Source organism: Medicago sativa, chromosome 7, assembly GCF_051527215.1.
Source record: "Medicago sativa cultivar Bolivia chromosome 7, Bolivia_mono, whole genome shotgun sequence".
In the NCBI taxonomy this organism is placed as follows: Eukaryota; Viridiplantae; Streptophyta; class Magnoliopsida; order Fabales; family Fabaceae; genus Medicago; species Medicago sativa.
In genome coordinates, this window is record NC_140755.1 from 94,302,389 (window position 1) to 94,326,490 (window position 24,102).

Below are 24,102 nucleotides of genomic sequence, written 5' to 3' on the forward strand. Positions count from 1 at the left end.
ACCAAACTGTCCTAGTTTAAATTTGGGTTTGTCCTTGAAGTTCGGTTAACATCTTCATTGATTTTTACTTGAGCAGTGAGCAGTATCGCTAGCATCGATATTTGTATCAACCTTCTCCACCAGAGTGACAGGACGAGGGATGTCCATTTTTTCCATAGAAGCACGATTTTCTTCAAACATGTTTTGACAATTATCTTCTACATCAGAAGCAAATTAGGTGAAGACTTTCATATTCCAAGAATAGTTTATGAAATTTTATCCATTAATTAAACTGTTTCTCTAACAACTGCACCATGGTTTTTTATTTGTTCTTCTTAACTGCAATATTGAATGAAGACCGACAACTCTACGACTAAAAAGCATATAATCTTTATATCTAATCCAAAGGTACCATTGCAAACAACCCTTACATAACCCTAACCCTAAAAATTTCCCCCCAAAACTATTGCAATTACCAATATTGTTTCAGGCTAATTAAATGGGGACTGGCATGCTTCCACTACCAAAAAAAATAATTAAATGGCATGCTTTGTCCCCCACGTTTAACTTCCAGAAGAGCAAAACAAAATATCCAAATTTGAATTTCAAATTTTCCAACTACAGCTTATTTAACTCCTTAAATGCATGGTCCAGCTTTTTCTATTCCATCTATGCTAATGTGCGTGTTTCCAATGTAGTGAGTACCAATGAGCTCTGTCATGCACCTAGGTACACGCCTTCCATGCTAATTATGCCTATATAAGGATGTTATTTTCCACGCACCTATGTGTCTATATACATGCTCTAATTCCCACATCAGCATGCATTACTTTGGCTTTTCTTCTTATCAGTTGTGCCATGCCTAACAGAGATATCCAAACACTGCTATCATACCATTGCCTGTCTGGTAAAACTATAAAGTTCGATTAGTCTGTTTTTCTATTTGTATTGGCATAAGATTTCTGATTTGGTTGGTGATTTTGCAGTGCCATTGGATCCCAACCCCGTTGGAGATTTGATACGATGGTTAACAAGCTTTGCCGGAAATGTCGAACATATGTGGTTGAGTTCGACGTTGAGCATGTAAGAGAAGAGGTTGTCTTCATTTGAGATATCAAGAATGGTTGTTTGGTAAGGTGTTTACATGACTTTTTTAATCCATCCTTCACGTGGGTATATTTTCATATGATAACTAGCTGTTTTATTTTACCAGGAATTTGCTTACAATGGATTTTGTGAACTCGCAGTTGATATAAGGACTACTGCTTTGAGGTTGATGGATGACTGTGGGAAGGTAAGATTGCAGTCTCAGTTTTGGTAGATGTCCATATGACCATTTTAAAGTTGGCGGTGGTTTTAAACGATTGGTTTTTGCAAGAAGGCTACGTGAGGTTCTCATGTTATGGTGGGTGAACTTGCTGTTGGGAGTAACGAGATGCTGTATTTTTGAATTATTCGATATTAGTAGTCCTGGGTAGTGCTTTTGCATGGTCTGTGGGTTAGTGGTTGCTGTTTCAATGCTTGATCTTATTGATAAAGGATATGGTCGATTTATTGATAAAGTATTAACCAAAACCTTTTTTTTTTGAGCAAAGTATTAACCAAAACCTACTACGATTAAAATTGGTATTATATTTTCATGAAGAAAAAAAAAACTGTCGTTTGGTTTATATATATGTCATGTCAATTATTTTCATTTTATAAACAGAAACATTTGACACAAATGGAGACAAATGTGCAATTTAATTGTTAAACTGCAACGTAACAACTAATATCATTAGTTGATTTTTTTTTTAGGGATACATAAATTTAATTTTTATATATATATATCATGTGATATATAAACCTGTTATTAAAATTCATCTTAGATTTTCATAAAAAAATATTGTCATATATGATTTATATTTGTCTCATGTTAATAATTTTCACTTTATCATATAAAAACCATCAAGATTATATTATGAATAATACAAGGAGTCTTCCTGTGATGTGCAACTATATCCAAACGATATGTATTCCTCTAAAAAATTGTGCAATGTATTTCTGATGATTATTATAGTATATAAGTGTATATACACATTGGTATTTCTAAAGTCACATAAATAGTGTAAACACCTTATCCCATGAAATTTCATTTGAGATATCAATATCAATCAATATATATTAACGAGGTGTAGTCTAATCATCAACGCCAGCGGTTTTCAATGCACCACCAACTGTTGGCGTGTTTAGTGTGAAGGTATTTAGTTGTATGCATTCAAGACTACAAAGCTCAATATACTAAGCTTTCTTAACCGTGGATGGGGTAATAAATTATCATGTTGAGAATTGTGGATTTTAAGAGCATTCACATTCATGCTACACCCTCCGGTCACTAATATAAGCAAAAATCCACTTTTTAGATACATTCAATTCTTTATTATATGTCACATACATCATTAATTGAATGTATCTAAAAAGTGGATTTTTGCTTATATTAGTGACCGGAGGGTGTACATGTATGTATGGATGGTACAAATTGACTCCACCGAATATATTACTTCTTTTGGTCCTTACTATAAGAAAATTTTCAAAAAAAAAAATGGTCATATTTATAAGAAAATGTTACAACTTTTAAAGCGTAGTTATTATTTAAAAGACTTTTCTATCACTCATTTAATACTTTCATTTTAATATTAGTGGGTTTATGTAATGTTTCTCAATTTTTTATGAGGGTATATTTGTAAAAATATTCAAAAAGTTTCATTAATTAATGATTGTATTCGTTTTGATGTTTTTTTAGTTTTATTTTTTATAATAAGGACCGGAGGGAGTATTGACATCTCAAATGAAATTGCATGGGATAAGGAGTCACACTTCTCAATTCTTTAAATCACTCAATTACATTTTTCAAATATTAATATCACTTATCTAAAACTCTAAAATGGGTCCACTAAATTCTACAATATACTCAAACTTTATATTTTATATTGATATATAAAATGTGTAATTGAAACAAAGTGGAAATGTGTCACTATTTTACTTCTTTAATTTTTTACTTCCAAAAGCTTTGAAATAAATGAATGGAACCGTGTCCATTGTTGGTTACCGTAGTTAAAAATTGGAAATTAACACTTGCTGAATTATCCACAGGTGCCGTGCCTTTTATCTGACACAAAGGGTGACCTAAACTCAAAAGACAGCCGATAATGGTGCTCTAAATGAAGTTGTTGGAAGATTTTGCTCACCGATAAATATCGCAACTTAGTTAACACAACTTTAAAAGTGGTGTATCGAGAGGTTTTTAGAAATTGAATAATATTAGTTGAAATTAAGTTTTCCAATTTTATATGACCCGTGCGACAGCACGGGTGAAAAGTCTAGTTGACGTATTGTATTTGTATGCATGTGGTAGGTGGCAACTAACATGAAAATCAATTGTATAGTATAGTAAAAAAAACAATTAGTGTATCATGTCTATTTTTCCATACCAAAAATAGTATACCACTATCATGTTAGAAGTTAGAACACGTAGAAAAATATATATATACATACAAGAACACATATAGCTCCGCTGACGGCATATTTGACCGCTAATAGTCATGCCGTCCCACAATGAATATCATATATGTAAAAGAATTTTTTTTTTAAGAGGTTAAAATGATATACTCTCTCGGTCCCATATTACTTGACATATTTAAAATATTTGCACTATTCATGTATCATGCTTTGACTACATTTTTCTACTAATATATAAAAATAAAATACATCATATAAGATGTTGTTAGATTCGTCTCGATTAATATTTTCAAAATATCAAATTTTCGTAATTTTTTCTACTAGATTTTTAAAGAAATTTAAGTTTAAAATTATGCATTGGCATACGTGACAGAGTCAACTAGGTCAAGTAATATGGGACAGAGGGAGTATATTACCAAATCAAAATGTTCTCCCTAGCACAAGGTGTACTAAGGAAGAACAATGAGTCAATACAATATGTACAAACAAAGAGAAAAAAGAAAGCAACAGATCTATGTAGTGCCTAACATAATAAATGGACTAAGCCACCACCCATGATAATTTAGTGGAAGAGAGGCACATTTCGCCTTCAACCACGCATAGGAAGTAGCCTTTATTTTATCCACTACTTGTAACAAGGAGCACTCTTTTGCATTGAAAATCCTATTGTTTCTTTCTTTCCAGATTTCCCACACGGTAGCAAACCAAATCACCTGAATAATAGGATGCCGAGCCCTAGCCCCACCACCAGCAAAAGAAAATTGATTAAAATGATCAACTACAAAACAAGGAGTAACCGTATAAATACAATCCACCTATAAATATAGTTCCAAACAGATCCGAAACTGCTGCAATGCAAAAATAAATGAGAAGAATTTTCCAAAGAACCACATCCAGAAGCACACAACCGAGAATCAAAATCAATAACCCCACGGCGAAATAAGTTATCCTTTGTAGGTAACCTATTGCGAAACAGGCGCCAAGCAAAAAGCACTACCTTCAACGGGATATCCTTATTCCATAACGATGTCGACGCCACGGAAGATGTATTAAGATGTTGAACCGTCAGGAAATGGTAAGCACTACGAACAGAATAAACACGAGAACTCTCCAATGTCCAATACCATGTATCCTCTTTGTCAACCTGCAGATTAACATTTTGAAGTAAAAGAGTAAGCTCCCCCAGCTGCTCCTCCTCCCATGAAAACAACCTCCTCCTCCACCTCCAAGCATCACCCTCATACCCCCAACCAAGCTGACACATCTCAGACACAGTCCCCCCCTTAAACTCTGATAAATCATATAATCTACTAAACCTGCTTCTAAAAGATACACCACCCACCCAGACATCCGACCAGAAAGAAGTAGTAATTCCGTTTCCAATCAAACGCCTACAATTATCAACAAACCAAGGTTCTCTACGCAAAGCAGCAATAATGCGCCACCAATGAGAAACCTCACGCCCCCCCTCCAACACATGCCCTCCCTCCACACCATAACGAGTTGACAACACCCGACACCACAAGCTCTCTCTCTCTCTCCATTAACAACCTCCAACACCACTTCCCCAATAAAGCTACGTTAAACTCTTTAATACTCCTTACCCCAAAACCTCCAACCTCCTTACTCCTACAAACAGTGTTCCAATCAACCCAAGATATTTTTTTGTGGTCCTCACTCCCCAAAAAAAAAAACAATTTAAAATAGATTCTATAGAGGAGACAATACCTGAAGGAGCTTTAAAGAAGGATAGCGCATAAACAAGCAGAGATGACAGGACTGACTTCAAAAGAACCAAGCGTCCGCCCAATGATAAATGTTTGCAATTCCACACAAACAGTCTAGATTTAATACGATTAAGCACAGGTTCCCAAAAAGCCAAACGTCTCGCATTACCACCTATAGGCAGCCCGAGATACACAAAGGGAAGAGAACCAACGTTACAATTCAGAACCAAATCGGCTTCTGCTAACCAAGAAATAGACACATTAGCGCCTACCAACTGACTTTTAGAAAAAATCACCTTCAGCCCAGACAAAGCTTCAAACAATAATAGAACAGCCCGCATTGCACGAATGTTTGCCCACGATTTTTCTCGTAAAATTAAAGTGTCATCTGCAAACTGAAGATGAGACACCACCACCGGATCACTAGCACCAACCTTGTAACCAGTAAAAATATTATGAAGTAATAAAGATTCCATCAAGACATTAAACCCCTCTGCAGCCAGAAGAAATAAAAATGGAAATAGGGGATCGCCTTGTCTCAGCCCCTTCTCCAAGTTGAACTCATCAGTAGGTGAACCATTAACCAAAACCGAAGTTGAGGCTGTTCCAATACATTCTTTAATCCATTTCCACCATAAAGTTGGAAACCCCATTTTCAACAACACCGCATCTAAATAACGCCAATCGATAGAATCGTAGGCTTTCTCAAAATCCACCTTAAAAAATAACAATTCTTTTTTTTTGTTTCCGAGCTTCGTCGACAACCTCATTAGCCACCAAAATACCATCAAGAATCTGACGACCTTTAATGAAAGCAGACTGAGACTCTGAAATGACTGAGCCAATCACCACTCGAAGCCTAATAGCAAGGACCTTTGCCAAAATTTTGTACATACTTTCCACCAAAGAGATAGGACGGAAGTCATTCAACCGTTGAGGATTGTCAACCTTCGGGATAAGAGCAATGAAAGTACTGTTGATCCCCTTGGCCAACCGACGACTTCTATGAAATTCCACCAAAAAACACATTACATCATCCTTCAGAAGGTCCCAAAAAATTTTTATGAAGCCAAAAGTCACACCATCCGGACCTAGGCATTTAAAATTATCAATCTCCCACACCGCTGCCTTCACTTCATCCATAGTAAACGGTTTAACCAAACCAGCCCCCTCCCTGACAGACAGGGTTCGAAAATTCAAACCATCCAACCCGGGGCGATCAGCTTGACTTGATTTAAAATGAGAGGAAAAATGAGAAAACACTGCATTTCGCACATTATCAACCCCTTCAATCAGAGCACCGTCAACAAAGAAACAAGGAATAGCATTTCTTTTTCTTCTATATTAAAAGAAAAATTTTAAATTTTAAATTGTTTTAAAAAAAAATTATCAACCCTTTGCATTTTTTTTGATTTAAAATAAAAATTGTTTTAAAATGAATGACTAATTTCAAATTTTAATGTTATATTAAATTTTTTTTTTCAATTGCAGTTAAATTAAAAGTGGAGTTCCATTGAATTTGAGTCATCATTAATCATTGACTTGGTCAGCCACCTCAAAACTACAGTTGCAGTGTTGGCCCAACCCCATGTGTGGTTCAGTCCACCATGTGTGATTCACACTTCGTCTATTTTTAGTAAGCAAAAAGTGAAAAATATAGATCAAAGTCTAACTCATCAATTGATGATCAATTTCATCAACGAAAATAATTTAGACAAGGAGAGATTGAAATACGTCATCACTTTCGTTAAAGGCTCACTCCCATTATCTCATAGTAGGGCTATATTGTGTTCTCATTTATTCAGCTGGTTGAGATATATGGTCACTATTTATTTTAAAGTATAATATAGGAGTTTTTATAATGGCAAATAATATATTTAAAAAAAGTGAGTACAAGTCTATTCAATCCATTACAATGATAAAGAGAAAGTTAGGCAAGACATAATAACATCGAAGATAAGAATTATTAGGAAGAACCGGAGAAGAATCATAAAACTATCCCAAAAGTTATAGGGAGTAGAATTCACAATTACGGATGTACAAAGGACGTGTTAACTCGAATTTTGTGTGTCTCTCGCCCAAGCCTATAATATTAGACTAGACATGACCCGAATCTAAACCCGATAAAATTTTATGTGACGTTACAAAGACAACCGATTGATCCCAAGAAGAGCCGCCAAATAGTACTCCCTCCATTTTTTTTCTTTTGATGTTTTAGAGTTTCAATTATACTAGTATAGTGACCCGTGCCAAGCACGGGAAATAAAAAACTTTTTTGATCAAATGTATAGATTTTATATTATGTTATCTTAAAATTATAAATGTGGTTATAATTTAAATTTGATATGGAAAAAAATATCATCTTAATGTTGTTAATTTTGTATATATTTTGAAATATCTAAACATTGCACATAACGATTAAAGTATTTGGATTTATACTTATACTAATTATTTGTAGTATAAGATGTACTCATTGTTAAACTTAGCATATGTAATATTTATGCAAAAATACGCCGACTTACTGTATATTATTATTTGTTGACATAATATATTTTATTAATCATAAAAACTAAAAAGATTATATTTTTTTTATATAACAGTCAGTGTCAGATGTATACCCATAGCCTGTGAATGCAAACGTTAAATTTTTTATGGGTGTGTCTAAATATAGTTTGGGCTACAGAAACGTCGATTGTTATTTGTTTTTATTTTTTACAAAACCAATGGTCTAATGTAAATTTGTATTTTGGGGTAACAACGATGTAAAAAAAAAGTTCTGCGTACTATTATACCTGAAAAGTGCATCAATTAAAAGTCAATGGCAGGAGGATCTGCTTATATAAAAATTGCATGTCCTGTAATGACCAATACGTAGACATGGCAACGGGGCGGATCAGGGGCGGGTTTGAGAATCCCCGCCCCCGCTTCCATGCACCCGTACCCACCCCCCGCCTCCGTCCCCAAACCATATCAGGGGTAAAAATTGAACACCCAACCCCGCCCTCAACTCCCGGCTCCGCCCCCACCCCCACCCGCGAAAACTTTATTTTTTATAAAATATTTAAAAAATGCATATTTTTTCATTTTTTCATAGCAACAAAAACACAATAATTACATTAATAATTATTTATCTAATAAACTTTTTTCAAAAGAGCAAAATAATTATAATAAATATGTTTCTAAAGAGTAATATTATATTAAAATAGGTTGGTACTTATGGAAATAAGATTATAAAATTTAAGAAAGAAAGTTTTAAAAAACGGGTGCGGGGCGGGTGTGGGTGCGGGGCGCGAGTAAGCATACCCCGCACCCGCCCCCGTACTAAAACTCCAAATTTCCCCCACACCCGTACCCGCACCCGGTTAAATCGGCTTTTCCCCGTTAAATTCGGGGCGGAGGCGGCCGGGTCTTGCGGGGGCGGGGTTTGTTGCCATGTCTACCAATACGCCTTACAAAGAAATTAAAAACGAAAAACAACTTCCAAACAATACGTAACTTTAGTTTTTTAAATTATAGCAACAACAATTCTAAAACATAGCCAATGATCATACTTTTTGAAAAACTTCACGATACACAACATTTTTGGTTTCCTTGCAAACATTATTATCTTCATCCAAGATGAGCAGCTTCAAACCTTTTCTAGAAGTAACTCGAGAGACAACGACATAGAGTTGTCCATGCGTGAACACGGGCTTAGGAAGATAAACTCCCACTCGAGATAAAGATTGACCGTGACTTTTATTTATTGTCATCGCAAAACAAAGCGTCAATGAAAATTGCATGCGTCTGAATTTGAAGGGTAGTTCTGGATCACTCGGAATAAGATTCATCCTGGGAATGAATACCCTGGTACTGCCCTTTCTCCTGTAATTACAGTAGCAACTACCGTGCTCTTCCCTAGATGTGTAACTGTCAGCCTCGTACCATTACACAGTCCATTGGCCTGATCAATGTTTCTCATCAGCATAGCCGGACAGCCCACCCTTAGTTTCAACCGGTGATTTGGAATTCCAGAGCTCTTACTACCATTAAGAAATTCTGTTGTGAAATACTCGCTTTGGACATCATAATTTTCACACGATCGACAAACAGAATCAGAGCTTAAATACTCTTTCTCTTCACTTGGAATCAGCGACATCATATATTCGTTAACATGCTCAACTGAATCAAGCGTTGGTGCTAGTATTCCCCTTTCTTGGAAAAATAGCTGGTCACCAATGTTATCATTCAAATCAGGATACACAAAGTTTATAATTGACATCAACGGGTTTGTTGTGTCGATATGAGCAAATATTCAGGAATTTCTACCTTCATTTCACCATTCTCATCCGAAGCGTCATTGTCGTCTCCAGTTGAGAGTATCCACTTGCCAAAATTAGGAATTTCTTCCTGCTCTGCATGCTCTGCAGGTACCAAAGATGCACCCAATCTCATATTAACAGTAAGCCTCAACAAATTACAATAAGCCCATATCTTTGATGAATTGATTGAGGCATCAACAATATCCCGCCTCGTTCCTTTTCGGACAACAGACAATATCTGCCTGAAATCACCACCTAAAACTACTGTCATTCCACCAAAAGGTCTAAACTCGTTTAGGGGATCATTCTTGGACATCACACATTGATCGGTCAACTGCCTCAAAGCACCATCGGTGCATCATTGGAGTCTCATCCCAAATTATCAACTTTGCAGCGCACACCAGGTCGGCCCTAGAACTATCCTTTTCCATCGTAAGCGATGATGCCTCATTAATCTCAATAGCGACTGTCAGCGTCGAGTGCGCGGTTCTTCCACCTGGTAATAGAAAAGCCGATATACCGCTGGATGCAACATTCAATACAATTAACCCCTTCGATCTAACAACATCTGACAAAGTTTTCCATATAAAGATTTTTCTAGTACCACCGTAACCATATAAGAAAAAGAAACCACTGTCGTCAGAACCAACGGACTCCATGATCTTGTCATGCACACATCTTTGTTCATCAGTCAACATCAGCGTGTGTCTTATCCAGTTCATCTTTGTTGTCATTTAGCTCATCAACGATAAGCTTGTTTGTGAAAGTTGGCATGTCTGCTGCATTTGGTCTGGGCATAGATTTGAAGTCAATAAGAGACCGTTCGTTTTCCTGAAGCAGCATTTCAATTTCAATCAAACACAGATTCTTCAAGTCATCGTCACTGATACGCAGATCTGCATATTAAATGTAAAGTCCCGAAATTAATATTAACACCTTTGCATACATATGTGTGCACGTTGAAGAGAAAGATAAAATATTAGCTTTATATGAGAATTCTTTATATTTAAACATATCAGCTTAAAAAATGTAGAAAATGCTGAATGGTATCGTAGAGTTAGTAACTCTTGGTTTGTTCTTTACTATAATTGCCTCGTCCATGTCATTTGCACCCTGATGCTAAACTCGTCATCCCAGAATTTCAAGCAGTATTTGACTTGTGTTGCTTCAAAAACAACAACAAAGGAGTACGCAAAGAGAAGTGCAGTGGAGACAACACTAACAAAGCATATCTCAGTGGAGACTTGTTTTTACTTTGAAGTTTTATGTTACCTCTTAATGCATTTTAAGTGCAGCTTTTCCTTTTAAAGTTGCATAATGACACGCCATTTGTTCTAATTCTCATCAATGACAATTGCAACATGTTCTGGCCTTAAAAAAAAATATCATTATGTCTTGAAACATGTTATTTTCACTTCTGTCTTTGTCATAAAAACTAAAAATGATAGTAAGAGAATATATGCAATGCAATGGAAAAAATGATATTAAAGTTACGACTCAATTCTTAATCGAAAAAAGCTTCTTTCAGCTTAACTCAAACTAAAAAAATAAGCTTATTTGTAAAGGATTTCCCAAGCCATTATCTAATTAACGCGAAAATAAATAGATATAGAAACTGCTACAAAAAGATGTCATGAATGCTCACTAATCTAGATAACGTGAAAAATTAATCAATTAAAGAACAGTTTTGTGGCGTTGATAGTAGGTCATGCATTAACCTTATGTTGTTTGCATTATTTGTGGGTGTGTTAGTGTCAGTTCTGCGCTGCTATTACGTGATGTAGCCGCTGGCTGGGAGGCTTTTGTGTGTGCATAATTGCTGTTGCGTCCGCTTGGCTTTTCTGTTTTTTAGTTGCAGGTATTTCAGCCTGTTGTAGTGCAGCTTTGCTGCTGTGCAGCTGCGATTTTTTAGAGGATCTTTGTGGGCATTAGGTTGTGAGACAGGGGTACTCTCGTGTAGGCAGCACCACGGTTTGTCGTTGTACTTTGCTGGTTTTGGTCTTTGATTAAGGCAACCTAGTGTACACCTTGGCCTCATGATTATTGCACCCGACCCTTGTATATGAATTTACCATCCGCATATATCTCCCTTAGATCATACCCCTATTCAATCCTTCAAAACACTCCCTACATTCACATTTAGGTTCCCTCGTAGAAAAATATTTTCTCCTAGTGGTATATTTAGAATTAAGCCTCCTAAATCATCCCAAAATTTACTTTTAAAGTTTTTTTTAACCCTGCCCAGGGTGCATAAGCACTAATGATATTAAAGATGTATTGTTCCACTATAACTTTTAGGAATATGATATGATCTTCTATCCTTTTCACATTTATAATATCCTTCTTTCATTCCTCATCAACAATAATGTCTACCCTATTTGTCGGTCTAACTTATAACACTAAAGACGTATTGTTACACTATAAATTGTATAACTATGATATGATGTCCTATCCTCTTTACATATACAACATCCTTCTTTGATTCCGTATTCACTATGATGTCTACCTCATTTCTCGTTCTAACTTTATTAGTGTACCAATTCTAAAACCTTGAACTATCTAATTCTTTCGCCCTTTCATCCACCCACTTAATTTCATGATATTAAAGATGTATTGTTCCACTACACTTTTTAGGAATATGATCTCCTATCCTTTTCACATCTATAATATCCTTCTTTCATTCCTCACCAACAATAATGTCTACCCTATTTTTCTGTCTAACTTGTAACACTAAAGACGTACTGTTACACTATAAATTGTATAGCTATGATATGATGTCCTATCCTTTTTACATATACAATATCCTTCTTTGATTCTGTATTCATTATAATGTCTACCTCATTTCTCGATCTAACTTTGTTAGTGTACCAATTCTTAAACCTTGAACTATCTAATTTTTTCGCCCTTTAATCCAACCACTTATTTTCCTATATGCACGTACAATAATCTTCCTTCTAGTCATAGCACCAACTATTTTAATATATTTTTCTATAAGAGTGTCTATATTCCATGTTCCAAAACTGATCATACTCTCTTGTACTAACTTCTTTATCCACACATCATTTTTAGAGGTCCATATTACACCTCAAAATGAATGTGATACAAATAACATACATTTTTCCCAAACCATGGGTCGTTTATGCGTATGATGGTTTACCGAAAATTATCATTGATAGTTGAAAGACCAATTTTAAAAGGCTATATTGTGGTAGCAAAATATTTGCATTGATTTTGCTAGGCTGTATTTTTTATTCATTGTTTGAAAAATGGAATATGTTATTTAGTATATCAATAATATTAATGGGATTTATACCGTCTTCAATAATTTTTATTTTTAAACCAAAAGTGGGCAATTAGAGTATCACCTCACCAAAATATATTAAATAAAAAATATATACAATAGAAAAAGAGGAGAGACCAAACCAAAACTCTCATAAATTTAAGAATCTAAAGTTTGATAAACCAAACTTGTTTCCAACAGAATACTCACTAATTTGGGCAGAGATGCTATTGCAGTTAGTATAATCATTAAGAGTCAGACCTAAATTTGCTAAAGCATATAAGCAAAAATTTAATTCTCTATAAATATAAGAAAATATAACTTTCATAAGCATATATGTTCCAAATTTGTTAAACACTCATACAAACTTCTATAAGTAGCTAGCATTTCTCTTTATATATGTTTATATTTGGGTTTCTTAATTAAGATTTCTTTTGTCAAAAAAAAAAATAAGATTTCTAAAACTTTTTTATATATACATTCAAAAAAAAACTTTTTATATATGTTTAAAATTATATTTGTATAAAATTTGTTAAACACTCGTACGAACTTCTTATCGAAGTCAAATATCTCAAAATTCAATAATTTTTTATATACACTTAAAATTATGTTTGTATAAAATTTATTTAATAAAACACTGATAAAAATGTCTCAAGTAAGTCGAATATCTGTAAAGATTAAAACCAGTTTATATGTGATTAATGCATTAAAATCACGTGATTCTCCTTTATTTCTCCATTAAATATCTAAAGTATTTTATTAATGATATTAAATCGATTTAAACAAAATTAAATCATTTAAATAATGTGATTCTCATTACCTGTATAGGAGTAAAGTAGTCATTAAGGAGAATATCTTCATTAATATTAAAATGTGATTAATGATTTAGAAATTTTTTAAAATGTGATTCTCATTAACGAAATATATATATATATATATATATATATATATATATATATATATATATATATATATATATATATATATAAACACAGCCCTCTCATTAAGGAGAATATCTTCATTAATATTAAAATGTGATTAATGATTTAGAAATTTTTTATTACATTAATATCATTTGTTTTTTTTATGGTCCTTTTGAATATTTGTATTTCTTCATCAGTTTGAAAACAAATATTTATTGTTTGATGGTGAACAACGAAGACCATATATAGAACTTGAGATTCTTAAAATGCTTTTCCAAAGAATAAATATTTACACCAACAACACAACACGATAAGAAAGTGGTACACACCATATTATTGTAGCCAATATACATATGATTTACTAATGTCTACACATGACAATTGTCCACAAGTTCATTATGAATATTTCTAAAAAAAAAATAATCATTATAAGCAGTGGTAGATGTGAATCCTTTAGTTATTTTCGTTTTTTTATTAAAAAAATTGATAAAAATTGTCATTTATTATTCTTAATGATTATCGAAAAATAATAATTATTCTTGTTTTTTTTTTTAGGCATTTTATACTTACTTGTATAAAACTTATAAATATTACCATGTATTGGACCATGTGAGATTGAATCCGTAATCCTTATTTGTAAATGATAAAAAGCGAATTACTCCTTTGATATTATACCAAAAATATAATATCTATTGAGTATACGTGTCTGCAATTAAATGCTCAAAAGATCTGCTCATAGCAATTATGTTTTGTCTTAAGCCAATAGCTTCTTTTGTTTAATGAGTCAATTGATTTTTGAAAATATTGTTAGACCATTATTGGTTAAATTTTACTTAGACTCAGGTCAAACTCCATACTATCATAGACCTTCCATAGAAACTGGAGGGTCAGCACAAAAAATCATTATCATTCAAAATTATTATTTGAGAGTTTAGATTATCGGAAATTAAGAAAGTAACTTTTTTTTACATATATCACTTCAAAAAACCTTTTTTTACATATATATAATTTGTTTTTTTTTATCATGATGGCCTACTATATTTATCTCTTTTTTTAGGGATATTATATTCATCTTTTTAGGTGTTAATATTTATCTATATATTTAATTTTAGCAACATTGTTGTGGTAAAGGGATGAAGATAATAGGAAAAAAAAAAGTCATATATATGATACAACACTCATCAAAGAAATTAAATCAATAAAAAAGGATAGTGTTCACTCTAATTTCCTAATTACACAAAGCAAGTTAACAACAACTATCTATAATATTCAATATGATTTTAATCAACATTAAAATCATAACATAGTCGGTGAGCAAAAGAAACATTGCTATTTGAAATGTAAAATATGATCAACAATACAAATCGTAACTCTAAAATTAAGTGCATGAATAGTTTTAAAAAAAAAGTAGTCATCGTGTGCATCATATTTCATCAAATTCGTTCTTCGAGATCCACATTTTGAACACCTAAAGAGAAGGTGAAATAGGTTTCCATATGCTGAATTTCCATATGTTCAGCTGAAAGAAAGAAAATTAGAGTGAAATAAGTTTAATTGTTGTACCCGTGGAAAATATAAAAAATAGAATCAATTTTTGGAGACAGATCTATGAAAATAAGAAAAAAAATCAATACATTGAAAGATGGATTTCGAAAACTATTTTAAAATTCTTGTATGAAATTAGAGATGATCTGAAAAATGGTGTGGAAAACATGAGCTTCAAAAGCAATATTTATAGCCAAAAAACACCAAATAACCACAAAAATTATTCCATTGATTAATGGATGCAATAATTGGGAATAACTTATACATTAATTTTTGAAACAAACTCATACACATACTCATGATATATTAGTCTTTTAATTTGAAATAATCAAACTCACAATTTTTTTTATTATAACAATATATTGATTGCGAAAAACGAAAAACATATAATAAAGATTTTTTATTTACGTATCGTTTTTTTAACATAATTTAAATGGTTAAAAAATCAAATGAATAATTATTTAATTAAATATGTACAATTTTTTTTTGAAGAATGCCCAATTATTTTTTGTAAAGCGCATATTTTTTTCCACATCAAGAGTACACAATAAAAACAAATTATTTTTTTATAAAAATATATAAATACTTGTAAAAACAAAGTAGAGTCTTGGAATAACGTATGTTCCATGATTTATGTTTTTTTTGAGAGAGTGATTTATGCTTTTCTGTTAAGACTTTTTTTACTATAGCCATATTTACGGTTGTTTTTTTAACTAAAATTGAAATCAATCTTTATGCAATTAATTATCATCAAAGTCTTAATCAATTATTATTAACGCCCAGAAAATGTCATTTTTTTTAAAATTTAAATGTGTATGAAATATAAATTTCTAATATCAAAATAAAAACATTATTTTTTCATACTGAACACTTTTTTTTAAAAAAATTCTTGGAAAATATAATAGAGTGGGGATATTTTTTTTTTAAGAATAAAAATAGAAGTTTAAATACTCCTCCAAAATTTTCGGTTCATTAGAGTAATTTCATATGTAAATTTTCGGCTGTCATTCTGGTACATTAAATACTCCTCCGAATTTTAGCAAATAACATTTTGATGTGTATATGAAATAAAATATTAAATGCACCTTTCAATATAAGGTTGTCACGTGTACTATCAAAGTAAAACATGTGAATTGAAATTCTTATGAATGAAAATAAAAACTAATATAAAATAATAAAAAATAATGATTTGAAAAATCAAATTATATTTGAACCGTGTTAATAACAAAATGTAGAGATACACATATGTAATATTTTTTTGCATTATTCCTGCGATATTTTTTTTAATAGAAGAGATACACATTCATTGAATGATGTTGGGAATTTTTTTAATAACATTGTCAATTTATTGATATAATCTCGTTTGGCCATTGTGATTTTAGAGGAAAGGTGTTGAAATAATTTTTTTTTATCTATTAAGCAATTTCGATTTTTTTTTTTGGTTTAATGCTTATTTTTTTTAGAGCAGGTCCACTAAATAGAATCAACTGAAATCATATTTTTGATATTCTCTAATGATACGTTTTCAATTCAAATTAAATACCTCCAATTCCAATCTTTTTCTGTCCTAAAATAAAGTATCCGATTTTCTTTTTCTTTCATAAAACAAACATTTAACAATTGAACGAAATTCATTAAATTTTTTTTGGTGAAATCTGTTCAACGGTTTTTGCGATTTTAGAGGAAAGGTCTTGAAATATTTTTTTTTTTAGCTATTAAGCAATTCCTAATTTTTTTTTTGGTTTAAGGCTTACTTTATTTTTTTAGGGAAGGTTCAACATTTATTTTAGCAAGACCATTAAATAGAATCAATTTATATTATTGCCAAAAAAAAGAGGAATCAATTTACGTTAAAAAAAAAAGAGGAACCAAATTAATAGCATTTAATATTTTTCTTTTTGTATTTCAACCAAAATTAAATTACATGATTCTACCAAAAATAGAAATATCTAATAAGAAAAACATGGGGTTTACGTCCTCTTTTTTTTTGCGGTAATCGGCGTTTTATTAAAAAATTTAATTGTGGTGGAATTTATCCTTTGACAAAAATAACGTATACTTTTTAGTCTAGTAAATATTTGTATCATACATGACCTTAACAAAATAACCAAATATTATTTTTTTGGGTACCAAGTAAAATGTATCTAGTTAAATTATATAACAAATTAATGGTTACTACCAAATCTAATTAAATTATTTTAAAAAGTTACACTTTTTTTTTTGACAAATCAAATCATATTTTTATTATTTGACATATATCAATTATTTCATCTCTTTGATATTTAAATAATTATTTCATTAATCATATTTTAATTAGATATTACTTGTTTTATTTTAATATCTGAATGCAAATATATTAATTTAAATTATTTGATTATTCAAAAAAAGCATATTAGAATTTGAATTTGCAAAACTTCCTTTTGTATTTGTATTTCTAAAATACGAAAAGTTTAGCAGAAAGAAAAAACATTTAATTATTTTTACAAATATAAAGCATACGTTTTCACAAAATAAATCAACAATAATTTGGAATTCGTATTTTTTGAATGAATAGGAAATGTTTGATTTGAAATTTGAAGCATATTAGAATTTGAAATTGTAAAACTTCCTTTTATACATAAACAATAAATACAAATTTCTGAGGATGAATGTGGTGAGAGTATTTTGTGAGGATGAATGTGGTGAGAGTATTTGAAAAGAGAATAGGATGAGAGTGCCACGTGTCATAAGAATAAGAGGAGAAAAAACATTTCCATAAAGAGCTATGGAATCGGCCGTAAATTTATATTATATAGATTCCAAAACTTTTGATGTTTTAGTAAATTTATTATTGTTTTCTCAAGTTTACCCTTGTTGGAAAACACCATAAACTATTAAAGTAGTTGTGACATTTGGTTTATCACGTGTGAGTTTAATGATAAATAAGGACATTTTAATCAAAAACACATAAATATTTATATACTTTAATTACTCCTTAAAACTTGTGTCAAGAGCTAAAACATCAAAAGAAAAGAAATGGAGGGAGTAATACATAAAGTTATTTTTGGAAAAACAAAATTAATCAAAAAGTAACTCATGGTAATACAATTAAGAGCAATGATATTTGATCAACCATTTGCTAACAACTTTTATGACAACCTCTTTTTTCTCTCTTCTCATTGGTCAAAAACAATGGAAGGAGAAAAAGGAAGAGAGAGTAAAAATATAATGTGAATATGAGAGAGAAAGTTGTCTAAAAGTTGTCAAAAAAGGTTGTACAAATATCATTTCTCTACAATTAAATTAGATTAGTATTAAACAAAAATAATCAACAAGAGACCAAACTTTTGTTACTTGACAATAGGAACAATAGGAATATATATATCTGATGAGAATCAACCACGTAACAATATGAACAATAATATTCTAATCAAAATCAATCATATATATAAATACAATAGGGACAATATATATAAATGCAATAGGAACAACAATAATCTCAAAATTTTAAGTTCAAACTTCAACAAATTCTTGAAAGTTTGGGAATCATTGTCTAAGTGTTAAAAAAAAAATTGCCAGATAAAAAATTTGACTCATAAGAAAATATGAGTAAAAAATAATAGGGTTAAATATGTTTTTGGTCCCTATAAATATGTCAACTTTTCGTTTTAGTCCCTCTAAAATTTTCCTTCAATTTTTAGTCTCTCTAAAATTTTCAATCTTCACTTTTGGTCACTCTTTTAAAGTAAACTCATATGTATAATTCATATTATTTAATAAAATTTTCCAGAAAAATTCAAAATATTATAAGAATCACTCCAAAAAAATTCAGAATTTTTTAACAAAACATGAATTTAATATGAATTTTTATATTTTTTACGGTTAAAAATTCATATTTAATTTGTGTTTTGTTAAAAAATTCTAATTTTTTTTAGGAATTTTTTTTAGAATATTTTACACATTTCTGCACAATTTCATTAAAAAATACAAAAATTAAATTAAAAATAGGGACCAAAAGTAGTCATTGAAAATTTTATAGGGACTAAAAATTGAAAGAAAATTTTAGAGTGACTAAAACGAAAAGTTGACATATTTATAGGGACTAAAAACATATTTAACCCAAAATAATATAATACTCTTGTCCTAAATAATGTTTGGGACGGGATGGGTAACCTGAGGATAAACTCGGGACACAATCTCTTTTTTAGTATTGGTTCATGTATTTGCCCCATCTTTTGTCGGGTTGGATTCGATTCAAACCCGACCTGAAGCCAATGGATCGGGCTCAGCTAAATGACTAGGTCGAATTTTGTATACCCACCCTATATCCAACCCATTGATAGAAAGTACTAGGAGATTTCAATGACTTAACCAAAAATCACTTTCGAAAGAAGGATCTGAAATGATTCACTAATTGCTCAACATTCACCGCCATATTTAACAATATGACATCATTTTGACACTTTAAGATCAACCTCACCGCTGAATGTCAAACTTAGCCAAATGCCGTTTGAGGCAAGAGCAAACTCCAAAGAAGTAAAAGGCTGAAAAAACCAAACAAGTTCCTTAGTCATTACAATTAGACCCAATAGCAGCAATTAGACCCTTCAATATCTAGTATAAACCTACACCTAAAAAGATTTTCACGAGTTGAAGAGTTGTAAGGAGAAATCACTTGGATATGATGATGATTGTTTAGTATGAATTTATATTTTTTAAATGAAATTAGTATTAGTATATTTTTTGGTGACAAAATTAGTAATAGTATACTTTTTTTTAAATGAACAGGTATCAGTTTTAGTAGTAGTACCCCTCAAGAAAAAGTAATAGTATTAGTTTTTTTTTTTTTTTTAATCAAAGTTTAGTATTAGTATACTATATATAAACGATAGGATTGGGTTGACCGACATTTTGAGTTGAATTTGGAGTCATGGTCATGCATGGTTGCTGCTTCCACTATATTTCTCACCAACTAACTAATCTTAGTTTTAGTCCAATTCCATCCACACATGCATCTACCAACCAAGCAAGACACAATCCTATGGTGCCAAGCTGCAAAATCATTAACGCTCAATAATAAGTATAATCAAACGGCCATAATTAATTTTCAACAAACCCACTTTTTTATTCAACTTGTGCATTGTCCATCCCCACCTACCAAACACACATAGCACACCAACACACATGCAAGAGATAACATATTAGAATAATAATGTAGCCTCCAAAACAAACCTCTATATAAAGCTCAATTACTTCCTTCTCATCTCAGGAAATTCACAACTCTAACATTATTCCTTTATTATTTCATAATCATTTGAATTTCCAATTCTATCAAAATTCTAGGTACCACCACACAACAAATTAAGGAACTTTAACTAGCATCAACTAAGATCATGGAAGCAATATCAGCAGCTATCACAAAAAACAATGCCAATGAATCATTCTGCTTGATTCATGCAAAGAATAATAACATGAAAGTGAATGAAGCTGATCCTTTGAATTGGGGTGTGGCAGCTGAGGCAATGAAAGGCAGTCACCTTGATGAGGTGAAGCGTATGGTGGAGGAGTACCGGAAGCCGGTGGTCCGTCTTGGTGGCGAGACACTGACGATTTCTCAGGTGGCTGCCATTGCTGCACATGACCATGGTGTGCAGGTGGAGCTGTCTGAATCTGCTAGGGCTGGAGTTAAGGCCAGCAGTGACTGGGTGATGGAGAGTATGAACAAAGGCACCGACAGTTACGGTGTCACCACCGGGTTCGGCGCCACCTCGCACCGCCGTACCAAACAAGGTGGTGCTTTGCAGAAAGAACTCATAAGGTATTATTCTTAAATTGCACATCTAATTGCTATGTCCTTATAAGTACTTTTTTCTTGGATTTCATAATAAAATGTATTGTTCAATTGATTTAAAGTTTAAATTATAAATTATTAGTAATCACTTCAAAAAAAAATATACATTATCTATTTTTTCAAAAAATTATCCTTGTTATTTTGGATTTCTAATCTACTCCCATATTTTTTTATTTAAGAATACTAACTATATGTAATATTTTAAATCAAATAAAGGTGTAACTTCTCAACATAGTACTGTAAAAATAAAAACGCACTACTTTGAAATGAAAACAAGTGGTAGGGTATGCTAACCACTATCTCTCAATACAATAATACATGTGTAGGAGAATGTTATGAATATTTTAAAATTTATTTAAATTGGTGCAAATGATTTTGTTACTTCTTTTAAAAAAAAAATATGGAAGTATATTAGTAACTCGTTTTAGTTTATAGTCAGCATAAATAAATAACTGAATAGAAGTTACAAGTGCTTATGCTACTTAATTCTTGTTTTTAGGTTTTTGAATGCTGGAATATTTGGAAACGGAACTGAGTCAAGTCACACACTACCACACACGGCAACAAGAGCAGCCATGCTAGTGAGAATCAACACACTGCTCCAAGGTTATTCGGGAATTAGATTTGAAATCTTGGAAGCCATCACTAAGCTCCTTAACAACAACGTCACTCCATGTTTACCACTTCGTGGTACGATCACAGCTTCAGGAGATTTGGTCCCTCTGTCTTACATTGCTGGATTGCTAACCGGACGATCAAATTCTAAAGCTCATGGACCATCCGGAGAAATACTTAATGCAAAAGAAGCTTTTACATTGGCTGGAATCAATGCTGAGTTCTTTGAATTACAACCAAAAGAAGGCCTTGCCCTTGTTAACGGAACAGCTGTTGGTTCCGGTTTAGCTTCTATTGTTCTCTTTGAGGCTAACATTTTGGCTGTGTTGTCTGAAGTTCTATCAGCTATTTTTGCTGAAGTTATGCAAGGGAAGCCTGAATTTACCGATCATTTGACACACAAGTTGAAACACCACCCTGGTCAAATTGAGGCTGCTGCTATTATGGAACACATTTTGGACGGAAGTGCTTATGTCAAAGCAGCTAAGAAGTTGCATGAGATAGATCCTTTGCAGAAGCCAAAACAAGATAGATATGCACTTAGAACTTCACCACAATGGCTTGGTCCTTTGGTTGAAGTGATTAGATTCTCTACCAAGTCAATTGAGAGAGAGATCAACTCTGTCAATGACAACCCTTTGATTGATGTTTCAAGAAACAAAGCTTTGCATGGTGGAAATTTTCAAGGAACCCCTATTGGAGTATCCATGGATAATACACGTTTGGCACTCGCATCGATTGGCAAACTGATGTTTGCTCAATTCTCTGAGCTTGTCAATGATTTTTACAACAATGGATTGCCTTCAAATCTTTCTGCGAGTAGAAATCCTAGCTTGGATTATGGTTTCAAGGGATCTGAAATTGCCATGGCTTCCTATTGTTCTGAGTTACAATATCTTGCAAATCCGGTTACGACCCACGTCCAAAGTGCCGAGCAGCACAACCAAGATGTGAACTCTTTGGGTTTGATTTCTTCTAGAAAAACATATGAAGCCATTGAGATCCTTCAGCTCATGTCTTCCACCTTCTTGATTGCACTATCCCAAGCAATTGATTTAAGACATTTGGAGGAGAACTTGAAAAACTCAGTCAAGAACACCGTAAGTCAAGTTGCCAAAAAGACTCTTACCATGGGTGTCAATGGAGAACTTCACCCTTCAAGATTCTGTGAAAAAGACTTGTTGAAAGTGGTTGACAGGGAGCATGTATTTGCTTATATTGATGATCCTTGTAGCGCTACATACCCTTTGAGTCAAAAACTCAGGCAAGTGTTGGTAGATCATGCACTAGTTAATGGAGAGAGTGAGAAGAATTTGAACACTTCAATCTTTCAAAAGATTTCGACCTTTGAGGAAGAGTTGAAGACCCTCTTGCCAAAAGAGGTTGAAAGTGCAAGGTCCGCATATGAGAGTGGAAACCCAACAATTCCAAACAAGATCATTGGATGCAGGTCTTATCCACTTTACAAGTTTGTTAGAGAGGAGCTAGGAACTGGTTTACTAACCGGAGAAAATGTCATTTCACCGGGTGAGGAGTGTGACAAACTATTTTCAGCTATGTGTCATGGAAAAATCATTGATCCTCTTCTTGAATGTTTGGGAGAGTGGAATGGTGCTCCTCTTCCAATTTGTTAACTTTGTTGGTTAATTCTGAAAATGTTTTATTTGTATCTATACAAGTGCAACAATAATCATTATGTTTTTCATGCCTTTAATTAATATTGAAAATTTCATTTCCAATTTTCTTCAATATTAATGTCAAACTTCTAATTTACTTTTATGGTATTGCTAATGTGTGTCCTAAGGAGACTTATTTATTTTTTTGGTTACATATTATCGATATGAAGTTTTCATACGCAAGAGTCAGAGATCAAACCTCTAATTACTTGCTTATGGGGTTCAAATATCTTACCACTTAAATCAATCAATTGTTGGTTCTAAGGGTACTTGGTAAGAAATTAAAAAAAAAAATTGAGGATTATTGTGTTGAAAAGTATAGTTTTTAAAATTTAGAGGTATTGAAGTCACTTTTCAAAACAATAGTTTCACATTTAATTTCTTAAGGCATAATATTTGAATTTTCCTACTTTTGGAACACACTTTCATTTGTTTGTCGGAGTCTTTAGTTGCCATTGGGCAACTATATCACATAATTCTAAGTTTGGTTTAGTCTATTTCAACGCTTACTCTCCCTTGTGCTAGCATTGATGTTTCTCTCTTTCCATAATAAGACTTTAAAGTCTTCATCAGGCCAGTCCCTTTGCGCTACATTGTGCTCCTTTTATGTCATCTGCATTGTTTGTTGTCTTCTCCCTCATCCAGATCTCTTTCTCACTGCGTTCCTCTCAAGTTTGCTCTCTCTTTCCAGACATTTCTCTAGATTTTTTGTTCAAGAATTTACATAA

General features: G+C 32.3%; 1 protein-coding gene, 1 long non-coding RNA gene and 1 pseudogene across 2 annotated transcripts; 2 read left to right on the forward strand and 1 right to left on the reverse strand.

Annotated features, from left to right (window-relative positions):
- The first annotated feature begins 363 nt into the window (after window positions 1-363).
- On the forward strand, window positions 364-2,403 carry LOC146910526 (uncharacterized). Its single transcript, XR_015018725.1, has 3 exons — window positions 364-886; window positions 966-1,110; window positions 1,193-2,403. It is a non-coding gene; the product is annotated as an uncharacterized LOC146910526 (long non-coding RNA).
- Window positions 2,404-3,989: 1,586 nt separating this feature from the next.
- Window positions 3,990-4,741, reverse strand: LOC146910527 (uncharacterized; annotated as a pseudogene).
- A 15,758-nt stretch (window positions 4,742-20,499) lies between these two features.
- LOC146910528 (phenylalanine ammonia-lyase-like) lies at window positions 20,500-23,447 on the forward strand. Its single transcript, XM_085731118.1, has 2 exons — window positions 20,500-21,050; window positions 21,583-23,447. The coding sequence occupies exons 1-2, from the start codon at window positions 20,626-20,628 to the stop codon at window positions 23,330-23,332; spliced, it is 2,175 nt and encodes a 724-aa protein (XP_085587244.1). The 5' UTR covers window positions 20,500-20,625; the 3' UTR covers window positions 23,333-23,447.
- Window positions 23,448-24,102: the final 655 nt, after the last annotated feature.

Excerpts from the sequence above, each read along its gene's own strand:
- LOC146910528 (XM_085731118.1), top strand. The coding sequence starts at position 20,626 with ATGGAAGCAATATCAGCAGCTATCACAAAAAACAATGCCAATGAATCA. Across the intron at positions 21,051-21,582 it reads TTGCAGAAAGAACTCATAAG|GTTTTTGAATGCTGGAATAT; the intron begins GTATTATTCTTA and ends TCTTGTTTTTAG.